The following is a 23,301-nucleotide window of genomic DNA, read 5'->3' as shown; positions in this document are numbered from 1 at the left end:
CGACTAAGTCAGTAACACTGAAAGCCTTGCTGCTTTTCACTCATCACTTTTAAGATGTAATGTGTAAAGATGAATTCAATTAAGTGAAAAACATTAAGTGTATTCATCCCTGAAATACAATAATTCCATAAGTACCTTGGCTCTTGGTCGAGGTTAAGGAGCCCACAGCTTTGGAACAGTTTTACACATACAGACATAACAAATGGTAAACAGATTATATCTTATTTTATTTTATAATGTTTTATTTTATTTATTCTTGTACTTTGTTATTGCATAACATTGTTTGTTTCAAATGTGTTTTCATACATAAAGCTGACTTGGTTTGAGTGTCTGATATTTACAAAAAAAACACGATGTGGCTGAACCAATCCAAAATCAGCTTGACAAGATAAACCCACACGAGTGTCTCCTCCTTCTCTCCGATTGGCCACGAGACATATGTAGTGGTGACCCCTATTGGGCTTCGGCTCCAGAAGCCGGGGTCACAGTTTTGGGGTCACTTTTTGGTTTAAGCGTGAGTCAGACTAAAACTTGACAGAACAGGATGAGATAAACAGACCCTGGCAGGCTCAGGGGCTGTTAACACTGTTTGTTTTTCCCCCGGTTCAAGGACGCTCAGTTTACCTCCGCAGCTCGTCCCTGCTTGTCTGGTTACCAACCAGTTCCATCTGGATGGCCGGCAGGGTGGGCAGAATGAGTTGGATCCTGCTGGCCTGACGTTTTACTGCATGGCCGAGCAACTGAGGAGCGATTAGTGTTATATAAGGAATAACATGTCAGTAAAGAGTAGATAGTAAACACATGTAAACAGAATTTTCTTTTATCAGTGTTGTCGTTCTGTGTTGTCACAAGCTGTTACAGCTTCAGCCAACTCTCTGTGTTAAAGGTTATTTATTACGTGTTGAATCTTTGACTTTGAATTTATCTGATATATTCTCAATGGCTGGAATTTTTGTTTTATGAAACACCAATGTTAACTGTCACAGTGATTACTATGGCCCACTTCTCATGTCAACCAATCCCTGTGTGCAAGAACGCCACACAGGAGGTGGGGTGCAAATCTCCAGCTCTGATTGGCTGTCGGTCCCACACACTCCCCTCCAGAGAAGCACTGGTCTAGGATGAGGCTGTTGTGTATTTGTGTTTATTTGCATCCACGAGTGCGTGTGTGTTCATGTGCGCGCGCATGTGTGTGTACATGCCTGCTTGTGATGAGAAAACCAGCTACAAAAGTGTGACCTGGCAAAGACCTCACTTGAACCTCACAAATTAGAGTCGTGCTTCATGATGTGTGAAATGTTCACTGACCGCTCGTAGCTAATTATTAACTGCAAATGTCTGATTATCTGCACAAGCCCAAACCCCACTTTAACACATCATATATATATATATATATGAGGTGTATGGGCCATCTCTATTCTTGGCCATACACTGTATATATCCAACAGAAGTCCATTACGTTTTTTAGAGGAAGACTTAAAAGTTTAAAACGATGAGAACAAGCATGAGACACACTCTATCTCACACACACATTCACACACACACACACACACACACACGCACACAAACGCACACACGCACACACACACACACACATACACATGCACACATATGTCTGAGCGGCACAGAGGGAGGGCAGCAGCTGGGCTCGAGGAGTGTCATCCTATCCCATCTCTATTCTGGCCCATTTTGGACCCTCAGCACATTCCTCTGTGAATCTGTCACTGATGACTGAAATATTGCCACAATACCACTTGAGCAATTTGCCTCCATCACACACGATACGCAGGAGTGAGACAATCACTTCACTCTTCAGCTAACGCTTACCATGTGGACTAAAGTCTCTGTTTTCAACAATGGCTCTTCCTTTAAAGCTGTTATCTCCACTGTTGCTGGTGGTAAAAGGCTCATAAAAACAGAGACAGGATGTTTTTTAGGTTGTGCTTGATCTATAAATAGCAAGAAAGTAGAAAATATAGTTTCTTGTGTCACAATCTATCTTCTTGGATCAAAAAGGGAGGGCGGTGCTAAAGTGTGTTTTAAAAAAACTATGTGTAGAACTGCATGAGCGTTTCAAGGGACTTTGGGGGCCCCAGGCCAAAGGGACCAGAGGAACAAATCTGATCAATATAATAAACAAAGTGCAAACCGTGCTTACACATAAATAAGAGTAAAGATGTAAAGTTTAAGTGCAAAACTCCACCACCACCCCCGGACACATCATACACACTTATTTGGACGTTAGACGGGATAAATGTAATGGCATGGAGTCTGGTTACGGGGTCTGTGACCACAGTGTCTTTGCAGTTTCATGTTCATAGCAGTCATAAAATTTAAAGATGTTCTTACAATATTTTTTTTTTAACACCCATTAGCTGAGTAAGTAACCTTGGGCTCTGCAAAATTATAACATTTTACACACAACATAATTAATCAACTAATAGTATTCAAGCTAATTCATTATGAAAACAACTGTCAGCTGTGAGTCTGCTGTGTAATGTCACTAACCTCCTGCAGGAGGCAGTCTTGCTATGAGCCTCGACAGCTGGAGTGAGATCTCAGGCCGTCTGCAGCTACTGGGTCTGACCTGATGTGACAATAAAAGCATACATTTATACAGGAATACTTAATTATTATCTCCGCTAATACATTACAGGAATTAAAATAAGAAATTGAAATTCACTTAATCTAAAAAGTAGGGGAAACAGGGTTTGTCTTGATGGGCATCTCTGCAAATACTGAATTACAGATTCTGTTTTATCACATCAACAGCTTGAACAACATTGCCATAAAATAACCGATGAAATAAACGTAAAAACTTTTAAAATCAAGGTGCTGCATTGCTCTTTGATGAGAACCGCACTCAGCACCAAGCTGAACCTGGTACTGAGGATCCAGCTAAACAAGAGCCTTGTTTCACAGCAGTCAGAGAAAAATTCCTCTCATGTTACGTCCAGATAAACGAGGCTTTCACTGTGGCCCCGCTGATCTGAGTTAAGAGGGCTTAACGGGTCGGGAGAAAACTTCAGATTCCTCCACATCAGCAGCGAGCCACAGTCCGGTGAGTACCACCTTTCTGCACGTAAAGCTTTTACGATTGGATCCTAATGGTATTTTTCTTTTTGATGAAATTTATGCATGTAACTAATCCATTATAATTATGAATAAGTGTCAAGTGTTCAGATGGAAGAACAATGTGAAATAGCTTTAGAATCTTTAGATCGTTTGAGTTTGAGAAACTCCAGACAAAGAGAATGGCATAAGAAATTAACAATTTCTATACTTAATGTTTCTACATGATTTCTCTGCAGGTGGCCTGTGGAGCGAGTTTAAGGTGATGGTGACTGTGACCGAGGTGCTACAGTTTTGGGGCCTGTTTGTCACAGAGCTCATCAGCTCGATCGCCGACTGGTTCCAGACCAAACCAGCATGGGCCAACCTGGAGGTGCTGGAGGACACAGAGCTGAAGACCACAGGAGGAGGTGAGCCACACCACAGAAACAAGCCGTGAGAACTCTGGATTTTGTTCACAATCACTTCTACGGGAAGTGCTTAAGAAGGGGATCTGTTTATTTATTATAAAAAGGAAAAAGATTTGACAAAAACAGCTAATGAAAAAGTAAACCCATCTTTCAATCCTACTGATCTTCAAAGAATTAAATTAGTTTGACACAAAATAAGCAAATAACACTCATGAACTCATGTGATTGTCTTTATCTGATGGATACGAGGTCTGTGTTTCCTTTAGTCCACGAAAGACACAAAGCCAAAACCCTATGGGAAAAGACTGGAGCTGTGGTCTTGGTTTTACGACGACCTGGATGATTATTGTGCAGAGAGGTATGAAATCACAAGAACCCTGTATTCACCTCACTGGTGATTCATGCTATTTGATTATGTCTGTGCCTCTGTCTTTGCAGGAGGCCGCTGAGCTGTCCTCTCTCAAATCCCAGCTGCAGGACCTTGAAGTCCCACTTTTTGCCGTGGTGAAAGAAAACCTTGGCAAAGAGCTGGACGGCTTCAAGAAGTACTTCTCTGGGAAGGTCTACGTGGATCAGCAGGTCTGTTTTTTGTAAATCCCCTCCCCTACGCATGCCTTTGAGATATTAAGTCACACATGGAAGGGTTATATGATTTAAGCCAATAAGCTGCTTTTGTATTTTTCTCACAGAGAAATTTCTACGGCCCTCAAGAGCGATGGATGTTTCTCTCCATGTTCCTGCGTGTCGGTGTGTGGAGGAGCCTGTGGCGGGCTTATCGGAGGGGCTTCAGGGGAAACCTGAGAGGGGAAGGACTTGTCCTGGGAGGAGTCTTCGTCATTGGACCCAGAGATCAGGTTTGGGAGAACTCATATTTTCTGACAAGTAGATCTGGATGATCTATCGGGGTATGATTGTTTTTTTTTTTTATTTCCCCCCTCAGGGTATTCTACTGGAGCACCGCGAGAAGGAGTTTGGGGATAAAGTGAATCTGCTGGCGGTCCTCAAAACAGCACGGAAGATACAAGACAACATGAAAAGATAGAGCTCAGAATGTGAACGTTTGTCAGTGTGGCATCGTGTCGCAGTGGGGCCGGATGATGCGGCCAAAAATTATATTTAGATAAAATATTAGATATTGATAATTATCACAGTAAATATCAACTTTTCTTTAAGTTTAAAGAAAGATTTTTGCTCCTTGTTGTGGCTTTTAACCCTCAAATCAACTCCTCAATGTGTTGACACAATGCGATATAATTGATATTGTTTAAATGCCCAGTTCCATGTTACAGTGTTTCGAGATTTGTGTCTTTCAGTCTGAGCCTGGATTCTCTTCACCTTGACTTACAACACATATAACACATACTCTGCTCATGTGGCAGCTGCATGATCTCAATGTGTTTTAGCTGCTGTTGATTTCAGGGCATTTCAAATGTAAAGTTCACCAAAAAATTGAATGAACTACTCACCACTAGGCTGTGTGAAGCGTTTGAGTCCACAAAAAGTTGTTGCAGTTTCCAGGGTAAACAGCATGGCAGGCACATCCAATACAATTGAAGTTAATGGTGACTGATTCTTAAAATGTATAAAAATGTAAAAGTTGAAAAAGGAAAATACCTTGTTTTTATTGCCTAAATGACAGTTGTGATCCACCAGTAAACAGGGCTCTAGAGTAAGATATCAGAGGAAGTTTAGGCTAAAAACACGTTGTAAGAAGTGTTCACCATTAACTTACATTATATTGGATATGCCTGCAACTCTGTTTACCCCTGAAACTCCTTAAGTGTTCTGTGGACTCCAACACTTCACTTCACCCATTGGCACAGTAAGTGCATTTTTCATTTTTGGGTGAACTTTCCCTTTAGGCGAAGCAACAACTGAAATGTGCCACTTTAAAAGCTTATCGTCCACCGTCTGCAAACCTGGGCTTGGATGTGTGATGGTGTTTCGTGTGTTTTAATGAAGACCTGTTTCTAAATCTCTGATGAGAGACACAGCTCTGATGTGAACACACGAACTCATCACCTCAGAACAAGACAGAGATGTGATGACGTGATGGAGGATAAACAGCTGGAGTGAGGCAGTGTTTTCTTCTGTTTGACATCTCATAATAAAACAATGTTCGTGTCCAGCTGATTAGTTTGTTGTTTTACCTGTTTCTGTGTCTTCTTCTGTCTCCGTGCTCGCTCTCTTCCTGCGCGTTCACATGCTCCTCGGGGAAAATTCCCATTTTCCGGAGTCGTGAACGCGTTTTTCACGACTTCCATGAGTTCATGTACACAAAACACTCTATGTTGTTTTTGAGTGTTTGGGGCGTTTAAACTACACGACAACTACTCTACAGACCATTTGCATTATGTCGAAGAGTGAGGACAAGGGACCAGGTTTGTTTGAAACAGGGAGGAAGTGGACATGTCATTTGCAAGAGAGAAAAAATGTATAGGAGCTGAACACAAAGTTCTTTATTCACAAGCAGGAATTCTCGAACTCGTCTCCTAGATGTCTTAAAGCTGATAAATATATACATCACTAATTACTAATTACTAACACAATTTCCTCAGGTAGCCTATACTTTCATGATGCTGATGACGATGATGATTATGATAACTATTATTATTATTACAAATATTATTATAATCAACGTTATCATTATTATTATTTTTAGTAGTAGTAGTAATATAAGTAGTACTATTGCTATTATTACAATTTCCATTTCTTGAATTTCTACAGATAGATATCTCACTACTGTATATGTACACACTCCATTCTATGTCATAAATGTTTTCAGTTATTTACTTTCAGTTTTTTAAAAAGTTGTTGGGAGCACATTTTTACGATTATTCCGACAGCACTTGAATAGACTCTCTCGTCCGAGCCGGTCGATCTTGTTCGACTAGTTTTCCCTGCTCTCTGTCTCTGGATCTTTTCGCACTCCTGCGTGTGATCGGATCTCTGCAGCGTCGTTGCCCGAGGTGAGTGAGTCAGAAAACTGATCAGAGAACTGATCCAAACATTAATAACCCGTCGACAGCGTCTGCACAGACTCACTTGCTGCAGCCAGTTGTGCTAGCCACTGAACATAGGGCTCACCGTTAGCTTAATGCTAATGTAGCCTCCGTCTGTCACGCAGCACTGACAGTAGTGAACTCTGCAGGGCACCGACAGTGTGTTTATTATGTAATCCTCTTCACCCCGGGGCCTCTGGTCATAATATTTATCTGGATGAATATTCGATCAGAGCTTTAACTGCAGGTAAAGTCATGAATCACGTGTCGATCGGATCAAGGTCATCACCTGTCTCCGGTGGGACGTCCGGTCAGTGTTGTCACCACCTCACCTTTACAGCCCAGATAAGACTTTACTGTTTTCAACCAGCAAGATAGAGTTCTGCTGGATTCGTAATAAACCAAAGAAAAGCTCATGTATCAAAGGTACGAATCACTTTTGTTTAGTTTATTACAATAACTGAAGGATTACAGGTTAGTCTGTTTTGTCAGATGAGAGGTTCACACTAGCTCAGCCCACATTCATACATGATAGTAACATGTGATTTCCACAGGTTTTTTCTCGAGTGACCAAGTCTGATATTAGAGGAGAGCCCTGCACTTATCAATTTATCAATTGAATCCCTGTCATTTTATTAACCATTTCCCTTCTTGCTGTAATTAAATAATCATTCTCTTCCAATCTTATCTTTAGCTAATTTTCCACAATGTTTGCTACAGATATTTAAAGGGTTCATAGATAAGAGAGCTGTGCAAATAGTCAACAAATTATTATTAATGAAAAGTTCCAAACATTTAACCGAAAATATCTTTTGCACATTCATGTCCTAAAACCATAAAAATTGAGCTGTTCCTTTTTCCCGACAGAGAAAAGTTACGGCGACCGCATAGAACAGAATTAGAAACCATTTGTTTTCATGGTACAAGAGAAAAGATCTACTGCAAGAGTAGAGGTGCTGCGAACTGAGAGCTGTGCAGAAAAACTAAAAGAAGCAACTTGTCCATCATGTGTGTCAGTAGCAGAGTTGGCCGCTTGCTCAGTGCTCGCTCGGCTGCAGACACATTCACGGAGAGCAGATTTTTGTTTGTGTCACAGGGGGGAGGAGGGGGGAAAGGTGTATCTCACTCTCTCTCTCTCTAGTTATTCATCTCTTCGTCCTCCCACTTTGCAAATTGTCAGTTTTCGAATGCATTTTGGGGATTCATGAGACAAGTCTCAGGCGAACGAGTATTTTCTTCACACGTTGGAAACAGAGAAAAGTCAGTATAATTTTGTTCTACTCTTATAAGATAGATTTGGTATTTTTTCAAACATGTTGTCGGTTTTCGTCTCGTGTTATATATCCGCTACACTGCTCGTGTTTAATAGTGCACAGTGTGTAGGGAGTTCTGTGTGTCTACCTTTGAGTTTCATTTTCTGTGTCGATGTTTTTACTTGACAAAAAAGAGAACTTGGGGTTGAAGAACGGAAAGTTTATTTGCAAGTAAGAGAACTTTTGCACTGAAACCGTCAACCACACATTTTTTAGCTTTATCATGCTCTCATCTGAACATTGCACGCTCTGCAGGGCAATAACTGTTATCTTCTATATAATAAACCTGGCTGGTTGGTCTAACAGTGTAATCTTGAATTAATCCATGCAATCCAATGTGGGCTTTTTGAAAGATGGGCTGCAGTACAGGTGGGATGTACTCTGGCGTGGCACGGCTGGTTTAACTTTCATAGACAAAACGTTGTGTGTTTCTGTCTTTCAGTGAACTCTTGAGGGGGGGTGTAGTCAGGCTTTGTCCTGGTCCAGATGTTGGCTCTGTCTAGATGCTCCCCATCTGTGAGGAGGTCTGTCTCCATGCACCTCTCTCTGGTCAGCGTTACCCTGAGCCGCCTCTCCTCCGCCACAGCCAGGCCCCATATTTTGAGAACCCACTCTGCTGCGTTTCACCAGAGTAGAGCCAAATCCAGTCCCGAGCCAAACAAGCCCGCTCCAGGCAAGGACACGTAGCATTGGACTGATAAGTGTTCTCTGTCACAACCCAAACAAATACAGTTTGCAAGATTAACATCGCATAAACAGTTACTTCTTAAGGTTAACTCCAGGCTAGAGTCTAATCAACAAAGCATGAAGCCACTTCATTAAGGCCAGAATAACTATTTGCAGATTTTCTTGGTGCTATGTGACAGTAAACCGAATAGATTTGAATCTTGGAGTAATTTCCTGTTAGATATTTGAATAAATGAAAAAAAGAATGTCACAGTGTAAAGAAGAAGTTGATGATGACTTTGCTCAAAATAAAATCTAACCATGTTTTTTTTTTTGTTTTAACTGAATTCTTTTCATCATTAGTTTCTTTTAAATCCCTTCTTAAAACGTTTCTGTTAATGAAAGCTTTTACAACTTATTGATTCTTATTTACACTATTAAATTAAATTATTCTATCTGTTTTATTTTATCTTGTCAGCCCATGTTTTATCCTTCGTTTCTCATTGTGTCAAGCACTTTGTAACATTCGGCAGAAGGTTATATAATAAAGTTCATGATTTTCTTTTTAAAGACAAAAGGTAATGTAAAAGTTGCTTTAACGTTGTGATCGTGCCTCAGACCTTTCTGATGTATCTCGCTGTCTGTGCTGCAGTGTTTTCCTCTGGGCTGGAGGGGGATCTTCTGGAGATGGGGATGTGGTCTCTGGGTCTGGGGGCTGTCGGAGCAGCCCTTGCCGGGATCTTCCTGGCCAACACTGATTTGTGTCTGCCTAAAGCTGCCATGGCATCGCTGGAGCAACTGGAAGATGCTGACCTGCGCTCCACTGTAGATGGTAGGCGGGCTCTCTGATTGGCCGTTTTAATTATGTCACCCTACGTTAATCTTGTTTTTTCTTAACAACCCGTGAACCCATTAGGAATTAACAGTACATCAGCACAATAATCAGCCATTCATAGTTTTCCTTGCTGTTGCATGAGGGGCACGCTTTGTACATGTGGTGAATGATGTGTCGTGTGTAGCATGTAAGACTAAGCTGCTTTCTGAATCAGCTGCTTGTACAGATTAGATCACTGAGCCTGAAGCCGAAAGTCCTGTGTCATTCTTCACAAGCATGTTCAACATATACATGTTCCCTGTGACCATGAACATTGTCCGTTTCTCCTTTTGAAGGCCACATCTTATCTCTTCCGCACATACGTTTTAATGAGTTCTTGCAGATGTGAAAAAATATCATTTGAGTTACTTTATTGAAGAGGAACATGTTTTCGAAAACAGTTTGTTCTTGTTTTGTCTGCAGACGCCACAGTCATCAAAGCAAAGAGCCTGTGGGAGAAGAACGGGGCCGTGGTCATGGCCGTACGACGGCCTGGATGATTTTTGTGCAGAGAGGTGATCGGATGGCTTCTGAGTTTTTATTCAGAGTGTATTTACATCACATCTTCTCTGATGGTATTATCTCTCTTCTCTCTCTCTCTCTCTCTCTCTCTCTCTCTCTCTCTCTGTAGGAGGCCTCTGAGCTGTCCTCTCTGAAGCCCCAGCTGGAAGAGCTCGGGGTCCCTCTGGTCGCCGTGGTGAAGGAGAACGTCGGCTCAGAGATCCAGGACTTCAGACCGCACTTCGCTGGGGACATCTACGTAGATGAAATGGTAGGAGACCGCATCGGATCGTGTCCCCCCCACAGTTTCATAATGAGCCAAAACTGCTTTACATTTCTCATAGAAACATAAGAGAGATGTTTTGCTGTGTAACTGCCTTGTATAGATGTGAACCTGTATTTGTCTAATCCTCACGCTGTCCTTCATCAACCTTGTACCGGCCACGTAGACAGTCAGCCATCATAGTTTCAGCCTCATTTGTGATTGTACAACTCTGCTCTATTTAAGCCCAGGTTTGCATATTCAAACTACTTGTTGTGTCTGAGCAAAGGCATTTTGAAGCCTGCTGCGATCGGTGGAGAGAGCGATCGATGACCTTGAGACGTGTGAACGTCTCAGCATTGCATGCGTTTTGTGCACTACGGCAAGGACAAACACGTTACTTGCGCATTGCTCATTACGGTCCACGCTAGCGTTAGCACCCTTTGTTAACAAAATGGACATTGTTAACAACTTTGTTTTCACACTAATTAGTAGGTGGCGCTATGACCCTGAACTAATATTATTATATGGAGCTGTTCTGCTAATTTTTTTAATTTTCATTTATTATATAACCCTTTAATTTAATTTATTTTTTGTGCCCCCCAAAGGGAAAAAATAATAATAGTAAAAATCCTTACAATTTCAATAGGGCCTCCCACTGTTCGGTGCTCGGACCCTAACTATGTTCATCTTATATTGTCCATTTAAGACCTGAAACCTTGTGATTACAGAAACTCTTCTACGGTCCGCTGCAGAGGAAGATGGGGGGTGTGGGGTTCATTCGCCTCGGCGTGTGGCAGAACTTCATGCGGGCCTGGCGGTCCGGTTACCAGGGCAACATGAACGGCGAGGGCTTCATTCTGGGCGGAGTGTTTGTCATTGGGCCGGGAGAACAGGTAGCTCCGCCCACACCTGGGCTAAGATACGATTCGGCTCAGTAGAGCTTCACTAAGCGTCTGTGTTTGAACTGCTTGTTGTGTTTTGCAGGGGATTCTCCTGGAACACCGTGAGAAGGAGTTTGGAAACAAGGTGAAAGCTGCAGACGTTTTGGAGGCTGTCAAGAAAATTGTGCCAGCGAAATAAATTCCTCAAAGAGCAGGCTGGATTTAGAGCTAGAGGAATGTTAACATTTTAAGTTTGAAACGCGAGTCCACCCATCATAAGTATAATTTTTACAATAACATTAGGTATGTTTGTGTTGCCTAATATCACATTTATTTAATGTCGTTTACAAAAGCAGAGCTGTGAAATACAGAGCCTGTAATAAAAGAGTATCTCTCTCTACCTCCGAAGACACCTAAGAAGTTAGTTTCTTAAAAACGGGTACATTACAAACAGGTAGTGGGGGGGATTTCAAGACAGCGTTTTCATTCATGTACATCGTCCATTACATTAAAGTTCACTTGAAATCTTCCATCTAGACATAATTCAGTCTATATGAATAATTCTATCTTTCACGTTTCCTGTTTTGTTTGCTTCTCCTGCTCAGGTGCATAAATGTTTCTCAAACATGGTTGACAGGTGTGTGTCCGATTGTGTGTGTAATAATGACAACCTGACTCTAAACTCAGCATTGAGAGGAGCAGGTTCGATGCCCAAACACACAAATGTTCAGCGTCTGTCGCCATGCGGAGGAGAGTTTGTGTCGCTGTTTGTGTCGGTGTCGCTGTTTTGTGTGTGTTAGACAGAGAGATTGTGTATTTCTTTACGCGTGTGTACTAGCAACGGAAGATAAAACACAATAAAGAACCTCATCACCATATCTTCACTGTGCTCGTTTTTATGTGCAAAACGAGGTTGTATTCTGAAAACAGATTTTCAAGTTTATAAATCTGACCCATACTCAAGTTCTGAATTGACTACATCTACAGAGAAGAGACTGCCACCCACTGAGGCTGAAAACTGACGGGGAAGTTCTACTTTACTGTTCAAAGCTGGATGAGTCCAAACATGTACAACCCGTGTTTGTTTATCGTCACATCTAAAAACAAAATATCAGATTTAAATCCTATTTTATTTTTTCGCTGGAGGCAACAGCAGTTTTATCTGATCGCCCTGTTTCACTATGGCACCAACTAGACAAAAGATTGTTCCTATATTAACATTAACTTCTTTTCCTTGAGAGTTTAGGGCAATATTATAATAAAATATCTAGTACATACAATATTCACTAGTATCTCATTAAGACGAGAGTTCAGACATGAAGGTTACACTTTTTATTCAGTTCTAAGTAAAATACAAGTCACATCAAAACAATACAAAAAAAAGGGAGGAAACACTGATCCAATATTGATGAGACGTATAAACATGAAATTACAAGAAACATTCATGAGTGTCACAGATTGTCTTTACATTGGCTTTCAGTGAGCAAGGATTACATTTATTTTTCATGACGTGCACAACCAAAATAAAAAATGTATAATAGTCTGATTTATTGTGATGTCAACAAAATTGATGCCTATTGAGAATTATATCTGGAAACTTTTTGTCGATGCCAAAGTATTTTAAAGTTGTTGAAAAATGTGATTTTGCACCGAGGATCACTTCTGTTAAAATAAAGACATGTTTTTGATCAGTATCAGGTCGGTACAATAAAGCTGAAGCGAAAACATTAAAAATCTTCACACTCCTCCCAATCCTGTACGATTCTTACCCGTCTCATCTTTGGCTCGATCTACGAATGCGACAAGCTGAGACACACGTGTGTATTTAAACGCTCACGACAACCGTCCAGGTTTGTTCTTGACATTAGTGCGTCACAATTCAAACAGCAGAGAATAATGGAAAACAACAGAAACTGAGCCAATGGCTGAAGAACGAATTTGCAGTAAGGGGACTCATTCAACATTAACCAGCACGATAAACAAATACAACTTTCGATATATATTTTAAAAAGCTTTTTTTTCCCGCAACACAAATGCATAGAGTAACTACAGCAGCACAGCAAAGGTTATATAGTGCAGTTTTGCCCTCAGCAGTAAAAACACCTCAAACACAACACAATGGAGACATTAAGCACAGAAACCCAAACGTATTAATGGTGTTGTCACTGAAACACTGTCCTGCAGCAGCACCAGTCCGTGTTACAGAAGGTGAAGAGAGATTCAGACAGCTACCAACATCCGTTCACATGAACGATACAGAGACAGTGTTATTGTTGCTCCAGGTTTAAACATTAATATGAAAGTGAGTTAAAGAGCAGCTGGAAGAAAAGTGTGATTGGAAAATGTGATACACTTCATGTTAAAGTAATACAAAGAAATCCTTCTCCCACAGAAGTGCGGAGTCATATGAAGACTGTTCCAGGAGAGGAATCTCGAGGTGGAAAGGACTTCATTCAGAATTGAAACCACTGAATCACAGGATCACACACAAACACAATCATCACGTATCTCAAGATGCAACTGGTTCGGCAGTTGCTACAATCCTGTTATTGTAATGTTCAACCTCAAATTTCAGTCAAAAATCTCAAGTGACTCACGCGATGCCAAATGGTGATGAATTCAAGTATGACCTCGACTTGTAAAATCGTACTGTTGGGATTAGTTTTTGTTTCTGTACATGACACAACACAAACAGTGAATCATAGTTGGTGATCTGTGCCTGTTCTCATTCATCTAAAGTGAGAGCTCATTGGGTCTAGAGCAGGAGGAGCAGGAGCTTATTAAACTCTGCTCCTCTGTGCTCCTACAACACAATCACCTGACAGGGTTTCTGATGCATATATGGGGCCATCTGGTGGATTTGCGAACAGAGGCACACCTTCATGATAAAACCTCTAAAATCCCTCATGCATATGTGCTCCATACATTACACATCATATATATATATATGTATACATTTATATATTTAGTATAGATATTTTCTATAAATACATCCAAGAAAAATATACTTATTCTTAAATCAGTCAGACAGCATTGGAATAAACTGAGCTGATAGGTCCTCACTATCTAATCCCGGCAGACAGCTGTGTGTTTGTGTTTGATAGCTTGGTCACCAACGTGAATGAGTTTGATCAGAGACGAGGAAACTCGGCCAAACTGTCAACAACAAAGCATCAACAAATACTGTGCACACACACACGATCTGGATATTATAAGTATTCAATATTTCTCTCTCCGTTCGTCACACAACACTAGCTACGTTCATTTGGTACAATGGAACATCAGTGGCTCCAGTGCAGATGGCTGGCTGTTTGCTGCACTTAATAACCCTGTATCTCCAACAATAAATCCAATAAACTGGAGTCTAAGTTGCATTATTGCAGCGACACGTCGTCTATGATCACATATTTTTCTTGCCGACAAAACAATGACACAACATAGGACATTCTTCTCCAGCTAACACAACCAGCAAACATGGCCTAGAGCAGTCAAAGAACTCATCAATATGCTACTACAGTTAACCACTGCACTAGTTCATAAAGTGATCTCAAATAATTAAAGGCCTTCAGAAACAGGCTGCCATGGAAATAGCACGTTTACGCTGACAGATCACAGAACACACATCATTTTGTCATATGATTCCTACACATGTGCCAACTTTACCTAGCACCCCCACCGCCTGGTCTAAGAGAACGGAGGAGCATAAGTACACTTGAAGGAGAGATGAACAGAGTTAAGAAGGTGCGACAGTTAACAAGGAAGCAGAGAACAACGAAAGAGGAACTTATTCATCGAAGGTTGAACTATTCAGGGCCGATTAACACAACTTTTGTTCCAGTGTAACTGTGGCAATTCAAACAAAACATGGGTAGTGTCTATTAACCTAAAACATCACAAAAGAATAATGTGACGATGACGAGGGAAGAACTGGAAAAGACAAAAAGTTGTACCACCTTACAATAATCCTAATATTTACGTTACATATATGACTCAGGAGCACAAGTCTTCATTTTAAACTGGAGTGAGATCATAGGACTGGTACGAACCTAAATGCGACATGATATATAAGTCAGTCAAACATGAATCGGCGAGTGCCGCCAGTGACACGGCAGTTTCGACTCAACAAAGACAGAAAACACAACACTGTTTTATAAAGGAGTCAGTTTGTTTTCTATGGAGTGTCATCTATGTACAGAGAGAACTTTCTGTCATGATCCTTCTCAAAGTTTTTTCCTTTTCCCTTCAGTGAATCCTCCGAAATAATTATCAGCCTCCGCTCTTACACTCGGAGCAGCACTGTGCAGTCAGAATTTAAAAAAAAAAAAAAAATACACCAGTTTCACAAAAACAACAAAAAAAAATGCATAAATTCATTTTGTATTGCCCTCCCACTTGTGCCCACATGACAGCTGACATGTGCATGTATCTGTGCGTGTCTGCGTGTCTTGTGTATGGAGATGTGTTGGCTGGTCCTACAGGCCCTTGTTGAAGTAGACGGTGGTGGTGTTGGGACTGGTCTGGTGTATCCTCTCCTGCAGGTCTGCCTCCAGCCCGCTCACGCTCATAGAGCTACAGAGGGATTATTGAACAAGTTTTAGATTTGATGTAACGGTTTAGTTAACACACACGTACACAAGTATCAATGAGAGTGATGTGAGAGAGGCTGTCGCTACCTTTTCTGTGGGAACAGGGCGCAGCACAGAGGAGTTGCAAACACCAGGCTGAAAATAAGATGTAGAGGAGGGATGGCTTGTTAGTTACAGATGCTCGAGTCCATATAAAAACATCATCATAGATACTGCTGGTGCAAATAACTTACCACAGGCCGACCAGCCCCACCTGGATTGGAGCATTTAGAATTGGGAACCGCTGCAGGGAGATAAAACACAGGACTGTGTATCATGTGGCATGTAACAGGACTCATTCATCATCTTGACAGACACGAACACCAGCACATCCAGTAAAAACCACAGACAAAATCAAACATATTTGACAGTCATACATGCAGTCTGCTCACCTTCATGAACGCTTTCTTCTCCAGAGCATTCATGATAACCGGAGGGATGGCTGTGAGACAAAAACAACAAAGAACGTGAAGTGTTTTGCTTCATAAACAAAAGAAAAGAAGATGATGAATGACAAAAGTTATTTTTCAACTTTTACACTAACATTTTAACATCCAGGATGAGTCAGTTGATGATTGGTTTCGATAAGTGGTGTGGGATAAGTTGAGTGTACATCAAGTTTTATGTCACTTAGATACACAGATTAATGTTATTACTCACTAACTGGTCTCTTCAAGCTCCTGAGAAGAATATCTGACTCTTTAACTGATAAATGCTCCACTATGTTCACAAGCTACTCCCCAAATCTGTCTGTCTGCTGAGCAGGAAGTATGCAGTGGGGTATTGAAGTGAATTCATTTGAAACATATGTTTTCTGCTGAGGCAGTCAAGAACTGAGAGTGAACCAAAACTGATAACTTGTGGGCTGGGCAGCTCAACATAGAGCTGAACTTCACTGTAAAGCTCAATAAAGGTGGAGGGCGCAGCAGAACAGCTGCTTTATCAGTAGATGATTTACCCATTGCTGGTACTGCCATTCCGATCCTCGAAACCACCACCTGCACAATGGCCTGCTTGGCAGCAGTGGGGGACTCTCCTAACCTGTTTCCATTCTCATCAGTCACAGGGATACCGTACTTCAACTCCCTGGTAGAAGCAAGAACAAAAGTAATGTGAAGCTGCTGTCACAATCTCTAACATCTTCTGAAAGCTTTATGTTCGAGCTCTTACCTCTGTCTCATGAAGGGAATATTGATACAGTTAGCAGCAGCGACAGCAGCGAAGGGGACAAACCGGCTGACGATTGGAGGGAGACGCTGCAAAGACGGGATCGAAACAGAGACACGGTCAGAAAAACAGTATCTCAGTTACACATCACTCAATGTGTTGATTCACTGGAGCCGCAGGCATTATTACCTTAGCTAGAGACTTGAATCCCAAGGCAGTGACTACAGCACCAGTAGTAGCACTGACGTAGGCTGCGCCGAGCTGACTGCGAGGAGACGGATGCATCAGAAACTAACGTTAATAACCAACTTCCTCTTTTAGAAGATTCACCTTTTAGCACATCATAAATAGCTCTCTTCTGCCACAGAACACGAGGAGTGCAGCTGGTAATCTGTCGGTCACACTTGAGTGATATATTTCAAATAATAGTCATCTCAGTGCAAATTCCTGCTATGTATCAATATGCAAAGCTCAACAAACAAGAACATACAGGAACAGAAGCAGGGGAAGGCAATGTGACATTTGTCCTGAGCTCATGCATTCGATTTATTTCTGCAGCATCTGAAAAGGTGCAAATTCTGGCAGAATGAGAAGAGAATGCAAATGCAAGTGGACCTGACATCTACAGGGATCACGTAACCTATGTCAATATGAGTGCATGGTCACATGGGGCTGAACATGCTAAACAGTGGAACGTAATACCGAGAGGACGGCAGGTCCCACAGCCTCCTTACAGACATTAGTATTGGGGGAGGACAGGAATGATCTAGAGTGGATGTGAGGTGAGAAGTCCTCCCTACTTCACGCTGATGGGGGCATCTCCGCTGCGGTTAGTGTAGTTGACGACTGCGTTGAAGGACTGGTTAACCCACTGCCAGAACACCACGGCCGGAGTAGTCCTGCGAACCGGAGGGAACGTTGAGGAAGTGAGATTTCACACTGTTCAGTCAAAACTGTGGTGTTACATTTAACACAACAGAGATAGAAACCACAAGCAGTTCTATTGAAATACCCTGAAGATGCTTTATCAGGGTGGACATAAGCGTATCTAAAAAATAAGAGAAAAACACCACTAAATCAAGGCTGTATTGACTTTTTTTGCAGTTGATTCTTTTATATAAAATGTCACACACTGTTATTATTCCAAATTTACCTTACACTAGGGCGAAAAAACAATATTTGTAATTACTCTACATTTTGGTAATATTGACCGAGATGTAGACTGATCGTTGCTGTTTAATGTTATTTAGTAAGACAAGTCAACATTTATTCAGCACATAACCAGCCACATTACCCTCATCCCTGTTGGAGAAACATATTGTGTTTATACTTTCACATTGAGATTTTGATCTGAAAACTTCTCTCTGATGTGATGTGTGTAAAAGTATTTAGTTTATTTTCTCAGATAAATAATCTTATCTCTGACCTCTCCTTGTTTCTTTGTTGTGCCAACTTTACATATAATGAAACTAAAAAACCACCATGTAACGGAAATTCAGACTTTAGCCCCCCCTGGTTTACAGCAGTGCACACTGCTATCAAATGCACTAAATAATACATTTATCAGTGATATATTACATCATTATAACATGGCTTCACTATCGTCTCAGCAGCCCAGTGATTTATCAGTTTTCAGCAGCAAGGGTTATATTTTCAATTTTTTAAAAGGATTTTCACTTTGCAGGGATTCAAATCTCTGATTTGTATGCATTACTGCAGACTGCCGTATTGTTGAACTTAGAGTCACATGGAAACTGTCACAAACATTTATTCTTGATTTTGGCCGATGACAAATTTCCATTTTTCTATTTTAATTCATAAATATTGCAAAACAGGAAACGTGCGCTGTACCTGTAGAAGGTGAGCATGGAGCCTGTGATGGACATGTTCATTGGCACCTGAGCCGACATCCGCCCGATCACAAACATCTTCTCGCCAGTGTCGGGGTGGAAGGCAGAGTCGTAGACGTACTTGGCTCTCCACAGCTCATCCTCCGTCAGGCCAGGCTTCGCATTCCCAGCTCTGAAAAAAGGCAAGAATGTGGAGAGACTGAGTCTTTACTTCACAGAACAAAGACCAGATAAGGGAGTTCTACTAATGTGTTTGTCAACAAATAGTGTCCTTCTCAGTTTGAGATACATTTAAAAATTCTTACTCAAACAAACGTATCAACACAAAGTATGGCATTTTCATTTTGAGTCGTTTTAACCCATTAAAGAAGGAACACTGGTGTTATTACCTGTGCTCCTTTCTATCCACGCCTCACACCAATGAACTCACCCTAACATAATCCTTTAGACCCCCACCCCACCCTCTACCTCCTGACACTTTACCTGTAGTCGTCCACAATGACTTTGGCCTCATCCAGGGTCTCAGAGGACAGCAGCACGGTCCTTGGATCTGTGACCATGAAGAAGTGCTTGGCGCGCCCCATGAATGTGCCTTGGTCCCATCGTGGCTCCTTGATGTTTATGTTGAGGGACAGTTCTCCAGACATCGTGGCTTTCTATGATCAATGACACAATCGTTAATTAATCAAAAACTTTTTGATTATGCTTTGACGGTATATGTTTCTATAAACCTTATTTTTAATTTAACAACAGAATGTGTTCTAGCATGTTAAATGTTGCTTGTGATTTGAAAGGGAAGCATTTGTCATCAACACAACAAATCTCAGACATTTGATGAGTCCCAGCACTAGAGGAAATTCATATAATTACAAAAACCTTTGCTGCACAACTAAGCCCCCACCTCTGCTCAATTAATCACTTTGCTGCAGTACAGTAAAGTGCTGTATTGAAGCAAAGCCCCCGGCCCAAACCACTAAACAACATACAAACTAGAACATACACTGACCACATATCTCATAGAAATTTACACCACACAGACCAGTTGTTCAGGTTTAGTTTCCATCAGCACGTCCTGCCTATATAACCACTGTACAGTTACTCCCGGAATTATATTATATTATATATAATATATATTATAATTATATTTAATTATGTTTACTTATTTCACTCTCACTGGATAATTGTAATAGGCACACCTGCACTTCTTTTCTTAGACCGTCGCACTGTTCGGACTGTTTGTATTGTTTTGTTTTGTTATGTTTGTTTTTGTGATGTGTTCTCTGTGTAAGCACCTGAGAGCCACTTTACCGAGTCAAATTCCCTGTTTGTGAAAACTTACTTGGCCAATAAACCTGATTCTGATTCTGATCAGCGCGTTAAGCTATACTAAGGGATGTACCGTGAAGTGTCGGATACGTTATTAATATTATGTCAAATAAAGATAATTGTTATCAGATTGTTCTTGGGAGTATCCACTACCCAGGAGGCTTATCTCAAATGTCCCGTATCAGTTGTGGCTGCAGGTACAAGATACGGGAAAACTGTACTAAAAATGAAACTCTTCGAAAACTGAAGGTCAATATTTGTGTAAGTCAAACATACCACCACTTAGTGCAAAGACAAGGAAAGATGTGTACTTTTGGTTAAATTGCCAGTTTGGTGCGGGTGATATGAAAGTTTTGTAAATATTGTACAAAATGTACCAAATGTACTTAATCTGCCTTAATGATGTGAATCAAGGCCACGTTCATAAACCGACACAATGATTACCCAATCGATGGCCTTGCCGATTGGCCAAATTATATCAAACACACCAAGGGTTTCGCCCAGGACGGTGCAACGTAGGTTGTGAATGTTCATCATACGTGCCAGTGACTTCCTTTATGAGCTGAGTTATTTTCTAGCATGTCAGTTAATTTTGAAAAATCTAATTCAAAATAATTCCAGAATTTAACCAAATGATATTTTAATTGAAAACAATCCTACACTTTATCTTAATTTGAATACATTATTCATTAGCAAAACTCAACTTTAAGTTTTTCAATTACAATCGATTTTTTCAAATAAACAAAACAATTGGCCCTGATTCGCCTCCATACATCACAGTAGTTGCCATAAAAGTTGGTTTATCATCAGACAAAAGAGACAACACAGGCACTCAGTAGAACACTTGCCACTTCCTGAACATATTTACAATATATATCCTTTAATAATGGTAGATTAATGGTTGTATTTCTTTTAAATCCCAGTTTTATGACCTTTTTTATTTTTACATGTCACCTTTGGCGAGCAGCGCGTTGGAATTTAGATCAGCTGATTGGACCATTACAGAAACTGAAACCACACATCACACTACACGTTCACCCAGTTGTAAACATGGGTGTTAGAGCCGCTGATAGGGAGTCATTCATAAGTATTACATGAGTCACAGTGTAAGGTGCTGAGCGTGTAAAAAAAAAAAAAAGGCGTGACACATGGATTTGGAGAAGTCACGACAAGCTGCCTCGGTTCCTATGAGCCGGGGCGGCTAACCTGAGTAGCTAGCAACCACTGGAGCACAGACACACAAACACACACACATGACAATAACACGACCATTAATCCCCTGACACTTGAATAACAAGCACAATAACAAACTCCACGGGACAGAGAAGCTTCATCACGCCGGCATAACAAACCACTACTGGGTAAATACTGTCGGGATGGCAGGTAGCTTACACGCTAGCTGACATGTAGCACTGCAGTTAGCGTTCCAGGAGAACGTGTGGACTCAGAACATTAGTTCAATAAGTCGTATTGTGACTTAAATCAGGTAAACAAGTGTGTGCAGTCATCACAGAGACTCACCTGCTCGGCTCCCGGTGCTTGTAGCAAATGTTTGACCTCTCAATATCACAGCAGCGCCGGGTAGACCTGTGCCGCCTTCTAATGCTCCACAAAGTGTCGTAAAACACAGCTTCACAGAAAATGACGGGGAGATCATAGGAAATGTGACGATTTGATACATGATCTGGTTTTGCCTTGTTTTACTTTTCTTTAGCATAAAAGCAAAGCAAACTCCTTGTTAAATACATTCATCCAACCACAAAAACATAATACGTATACGGCAATCATTATTGTGGTTGTAATTCAATCTACGTGATCACTGAACAATATTACAATATTGAATAACAATGTATCATAATATAAGACCCATTTTGTGCATGTAATAACCTGATCTGTAAAATACATACAGCCAAATGAAATAAGATATAAAATAAAATATATTTTTAATTAAAAGTAAAACAGCAACACACTCAACCATGTCAGACATGTATTTAAAAAAACCGAGCTTGTGTGGGTCTTTGAAAGCAGCACCTACTGTGGGCGGTTGTTGTCATGAAGGGCATCAGGAGGTGGGCGTGGAGCAAAGACGGCAGATGATTGGTTAAAAACCCCTGACGTTGCCAGCTACGACAGCTACCTACGTCAGCTAGCTAGCTGGACAGATATATAGATCAATAGACAGATAGATAGATAGATAGATAGATAGATAGATATATAGATAGATAGATAGATAGATAGATAGATAGATAGATAGATAGATAGATAGATAGATAGATAGATAGATGTAGAAATACAAATTATTTTTTAGAAGTAGACAAGTACAGGGGAACAGGTGAAAGTATTGGGTGATAAGTATATTTATATGATGTTGGGTAATTTCAATCAATCAATAACAAATATTTTCTATAAGCTTATTTGTTTTGTATATGCAGAGTCTTACTCTACAGATTGTAGTACATTTAGACTAAAGTTCAGCCTGATGGAATAAGAGTAATATTTCCAATTCTAGTGGAGAAAAAGGAGATTATAAGGTAGCAGGAAAAATGGATTACTCAAGTAATGTGAACTACAAACACTACAGTTCAGAACTTGCGCTGAATTACTCTGCACTGCTGGAGGTAACCAGTGAGAAAATGTCAAGAAAGCGTAAAAAAGCATGGAAATCAAACTGCCATCATATGAGGTCACTGTGGCATTTTATTAATATATGCTGCTGCTTATTTTTTTTATCATATTTACTTATTTGTTCTGTTTATTTTCTTCTTTTTAATTGTTTTGAAGGTTATATTGACTTGTATTTAGAATAGTTTAACAATTGCTGACATGTGAAAACACTGTTCAAACTGTGATGTATTGATAATGGACTGTACAATTGTTGTGTTAATCAACTAGACAAAAGTAATACATGTGTTCAACTCTTATCCAGACTGAGTTTAAAATAAGACAAAGACTTGACGTGACATCCCTGACCACCGGGTGGGGTTGTTTATTCATCTGTGTGGCCTGCAGGGTGGAGACAGTCAGCTCATCTTTCTCCACCTCCACCTCCACCTCTCTGGAGTTTCACTGCACAAACATGGACTTCATCAGCAGGTGATCAGTCAGGTTTACCTGAGGACAAGCGGCCGCAGACCCGAGCCCGTGTTTGTGTAATGTTGTGTAATTAGTGCACTCAGTCGTCACCGGTGCGGCGCTAATGGCCGTACAGCTGCAGGGGCTTTGTGTAAAAGGCTTACAGCTCTTAAGACAATAATGGTCGCCCGGAGAACAAATGAGGTGACACTAATACTCCGGAGGTGTCACTGAAGCGTCTGCGCCCCGAGCTCGTCCGGCAAAACACGGACACAAC

The 23,301-nt window shown here is 40.9% G+C and overlaps 2 protein-coding genes and 1 pseudogene across 4 annotated transcripts; 2 read left to right on the top strand and 1 right to left on the bottom strand.

Moving 5' to 3' along the window:
* Nucleotides 1-263: 263 nt before the first annotated feature.
* Nucleotides 264-5,610, top strand: LOC133966420 (peroxiredoxin-like 2A; annotated as a pseudogene).
* Nucleotides 5,611-6,346: 736 nt separating this feature from the next.
* LOC133966038 (peroxiredoxin-like 2A) lies at nucleotides 6,347-12,541 on the top strand. Of its 3 annotated transcripts, XM_062400732.1 has the most exons (7): nucleotides 6,359-6,451; nucleotides 8,240-8,470; nucleotides 9,116-9,295; nucleotides 9,761-9,852; nucleotides 9,969-10,109; nucleotides 10,832-10,996; nucleotides 11,088-12,541. In XM_062400732.1, the coding sequence occupies exons 2-7, from the start codon at nucleotides 8,284-8,286 to the stop codon at nucleotides 11,181-11,183; spliced, it is 861 nt and encodes a 286-aa protein (XP_062256716.1). In that variant the 5' UTR covers nucleotides 6,359-6,451; nucleotides 8,240-8,283; the 3' UTR covers nucleotides 11,184-12,541. The 3 variants fall into 3 exon arrangements, with proteins under 3 accessions (XP_062256718.1, XP_062256716.1, XP_062256717.1); XM_062400734.1 differs by lacking the exon at nucleotides 8,240-8,470 and having other exon boundaries at nucleotides 6,347-6,451; XM_062400733.1 differs by lacking the exons at nucleotides 6,359-6,451; nucleotides 8,240-8,470 and adding an exon at nucleotides 7,662-7,744.
* On the bottom strand, nucleotides 12,302-21,559 carry sfxn3 (sideroflexin 3). The gene is made up of 11 exons (XM_062400731.1): nucleotides 21,474-21,559; nucleotides 19,110-19,282; nucleotides 18,628-18,798; nucleotides 17,577-17,675; nucleotides 16,966-17,041; nucleotides 16,780-16,865; nucleotides 16,568-16,695; nucleotides 16,002-16,051; nucleotides 15,804-15,853; nucleotides 15,658-15,705; nucleotides 12,302-15,553 (listed from the first exon to the last, which is right to left on the bottom strand). The coding sequence occupies exons 2-11, from the start codon at nucleotides 19,271-19,273 to the stop codon at nucleotides 15,457-15,459; spliced, it is 969 nt and encodes a 322-aa protein (XP_062256715.1). The 5' UTR covers nucleotides 19,274-19,282; nucleotides 21,474-21,559; the 3' UTR covers nucleotides 12,302-15,456.
* Between the last annotated feature and the right edge of the window lie 1,742 nt (nucleotides 21,560-23,301).

Source organism: Platichthys flesus, chromosome 12, assembly GCF_949316205.1.
Source record: "Platichthys flesus chromosome 12, fPlaFle2.1, whole genome shotgun sequence".
Lineage (NCBI taxonomy): Eukaryota > Metazoa > Chordata > Actinopteri > Pleuronectiformes > Pleuronectidae > Platichthys > Platichthys flesus.
This window is presented reverse-complemented; position numbering and strand designations above follow the sequence as displayed.